A 2,434-nucleotide genomic window follows, 5' to 3' on the forward strand; every position below is an offset into this window, starting at 1 on the left:
GAGTACATGCTCCCCGTACGGCGGCACTGAAGAGATCGTTACATGGCGGCGCGTACTGCTTTTCGGACACAAAAATCGCCATTCGCCAATGATATTTCGCTTCGTGGGGTTGCTGAAGCAGTTCCACTACCCGAGGAACTCAAGTTGCCTCCAAAGTCAGAGCCTCAGAAGTCACCATCTCCCTCAACCTCAACCTTACAGCGACAGCAATGTACCAGAGCAGCTCCCCAACAAAACCCCGCATCGGCCTCGACGCGCGGCGGTGCCGGCCTTCCACTGACACCATAAGATCGGCAGCCAAATCTTTATTCGTCCCTCCTCTGCCCTCTCGCCGTTCTCAATCGTCGCGCGCGCTGCGCTGCGTCCGGAGCGCATAGAGCGCCGCTCTGCGGCTGTCCTATATAAACACGGCGTTCCCCTGAGGTTCCGTACTACCAGCACCGGCACGTACAATATTACAGCCGGAGTTCCCAACAAAGCTGTAGCAGCAAGGTAGCCAGAGAGATGGAGCGACAGTCCAAGCCTGCAGCAATGGAGGTGGAGCCGGCGTCCAAGACCACGTTCAGGATCCCGGTGGACTCCGACAACAAGGCCACGGAGTTCTGGCTCTTCTCCTTCGTGAGGCCGCACATGAGTGCCTTCCACCTCTCGTGGTTCTCCTTCTTCTGCTGCTTCGTCTCCACCTTCGCCGCGCCGCCGCTGCTGCCGCTCATCCGGGACACGCTCGGCCTCACGGCCAAGGACATCGGCAACGCCGGGATCGCCTCCGTGTCCGGCGCCGTGTTCGCCCGTGTCGCAATGGGCACGGCCTGCGACCTGGTCGGGCCACGCCTGTCGTCGGCGGCGATCATACTGCTCACCACCCCCGCGGTGTACTGCTCCTCCATCATCACCGGGCCGTCGTCCTTCCTGCTCGTGCGCTTCTTCACGGGCTTCTCGCTCGCCTCCTTCGTGTCGACGCAGTTCTGGATGAGCTCCATGTTCTCGCCGCCCAAGGTGGGGCTGGCCAACGGCGTCGCCGGCGGCTGGGGAAACCTCGGCGGGGGCGCCGTGCAGCTCCTCATGCCGCTGGTGTTCGAGGCCGTCAAGAAGATCGGGAGCACGCCGTTCACGGCTTGGCGCGTCGCCTTCTTCATCCCGGGCGTCATGCAGACGTTCTCGGCCATCGCCGTGCTGGCGTTTGGGCAGGACATGCCGGACGGCAACTACCGCAAGCTCCACAAGGCCGGGGATATGCACAAGGACAGCTTCGCCAACGTGCTGCGCCACGCGGTCACCAACTACCGCGCCTGGATCCTGGCGCTCACCTACGGCTACTGCTTCGGCGTTGAGCTCGCCGTCGACAACATCGTGGCGCAGTACTTCTACGACCGCTTCAATGTCAACCTCCATACCGCCGGGCTTATCGCCGCCAGCTTCGGGATGGCCAACATCATCTCCCGTCCCGGCGGGGGGCTCCTGTCCGACTGGCTCTCGGACAGGTTCGGCATGCGCGGCAGGCTGTGGGGGCTGTGGATCGTGCAGACCATCGGCGGAGTCCTGTGCGTTGTGCTCGGCGTCGTCGACTACTCCTTCGCCGCCTCCGTGGCCGTCATGATGCTCTTTTCCTTCTTCGTGCAGGCGGCCTGCGGGCTCACCTTTGGCATCGTGCCGTTCGTGTCGCGGAGGTCCCTGGGCCTAATTTCCGGCATGACAGGCGGCGGCGGCAACGTCGGCGCCGTGCTGACGCAGGTCATATTCTTCCGCGGCGGCAAGTACAAGACGGAGACGGGGATCTTGTACATGGGGCTCATGATCATCGCCTGCACGCTGCCCATCACGCTCATCTACTTCCCGCAGTGGGGTGGCATGTTCGTCGGCCCAAAGCCGGGGGCGACGGCGGAGGAGTACTACAGCCAGGAGTGGACCGAGCAGGAGAGGCAGAAAGGCTACAACGCTTCCACCGCGCGTTTCGCCGAGAACAGCGTGCGCGAGGGCGGCCGGAAATCGGCGTCGGGCAGCCAGTCAAGGCACACCGTCCCCGTCGATGCGTCGCCCGCCAACGTGTGAACAAAAATACATCCCATCACACACTTCGTTAATTTTGTGTCTCGCCGCACGGCCGGGGTTCCTACATGTACGTTGGTTTCTTCTACGTTTGCTTCTGGCACGCTTGACACTTGGTTTGTTCTTGCTGTTTATACATGGTTGTGAAATATAGAGTTTGTTTTGTGGTATGTTTTTTTTGGAAATAGGGAGCAAAGCCCTGGTTTCTGCATCCAAACGATGTACATATTTATTTAGTGCATTATTCATAAGTTTATAGGTATAGTTTTACATCTCACGGCGGGGTGTACATAAAAATCAAGCAGCGAACTAAAAACAAAGTGCATTTAAACGGTTGTCTTCTAGTAAGTCGTCGGCCACCCTGCTTGTAGATAGTCCGGGCAACCGT

The 2,434-nt window shown here is 60.0% G+C and overlaps 1 protein-coding gene across 1 annotated transcript; it reads left to right on the forward strand.

The window, feature by feature from the left end:
• The first annotated feature begins 284 nt into the window (after positions 1-284).
• On the forward strand, positions 285-2,216 carry LOC127343516 (high-affinity nitrate transporter 2.3). Its single transcript, XM_051369644.1, has one exon. It carries the CDS (start codon positions 505-507, stop codon positions 2,047-2,049), a length of 1,545 nt encoding a protein of 514 aa, XP_051225604.1. The 5' UTR covers positions 285-504; the 3' UTR covers positions 2,050-2,216.
• The last annotated feature ends 218 nt before the right edge of the window (positions 2,217-2,434 follow it).

The sequence above is a fragment of the Lolium perenne genome, chromosome 3 (genome assembly GCF_019359855.2).
Source record: "Lolium perenne isolate Kyuss_39 chromosome 3, Kyuss_2.0, whole genome shotgun sequence".
In the NCBI taxonomy this organism is placed as follows: Eukaryota; Viridiplantae; Streptophyta; class Magnoliopsida; order Poales; family Poaceae; genus Lolium; species Lolium perenne.

Coding starts and splice junctions, on each gene's coding strand:
- LOC127343516 (XM_051369644.1), top strand. CDS start 505: ATGGAGCGACAGTCCAAGCCTGCAGCAATGGAGGTGGAGCCGGCGTCC.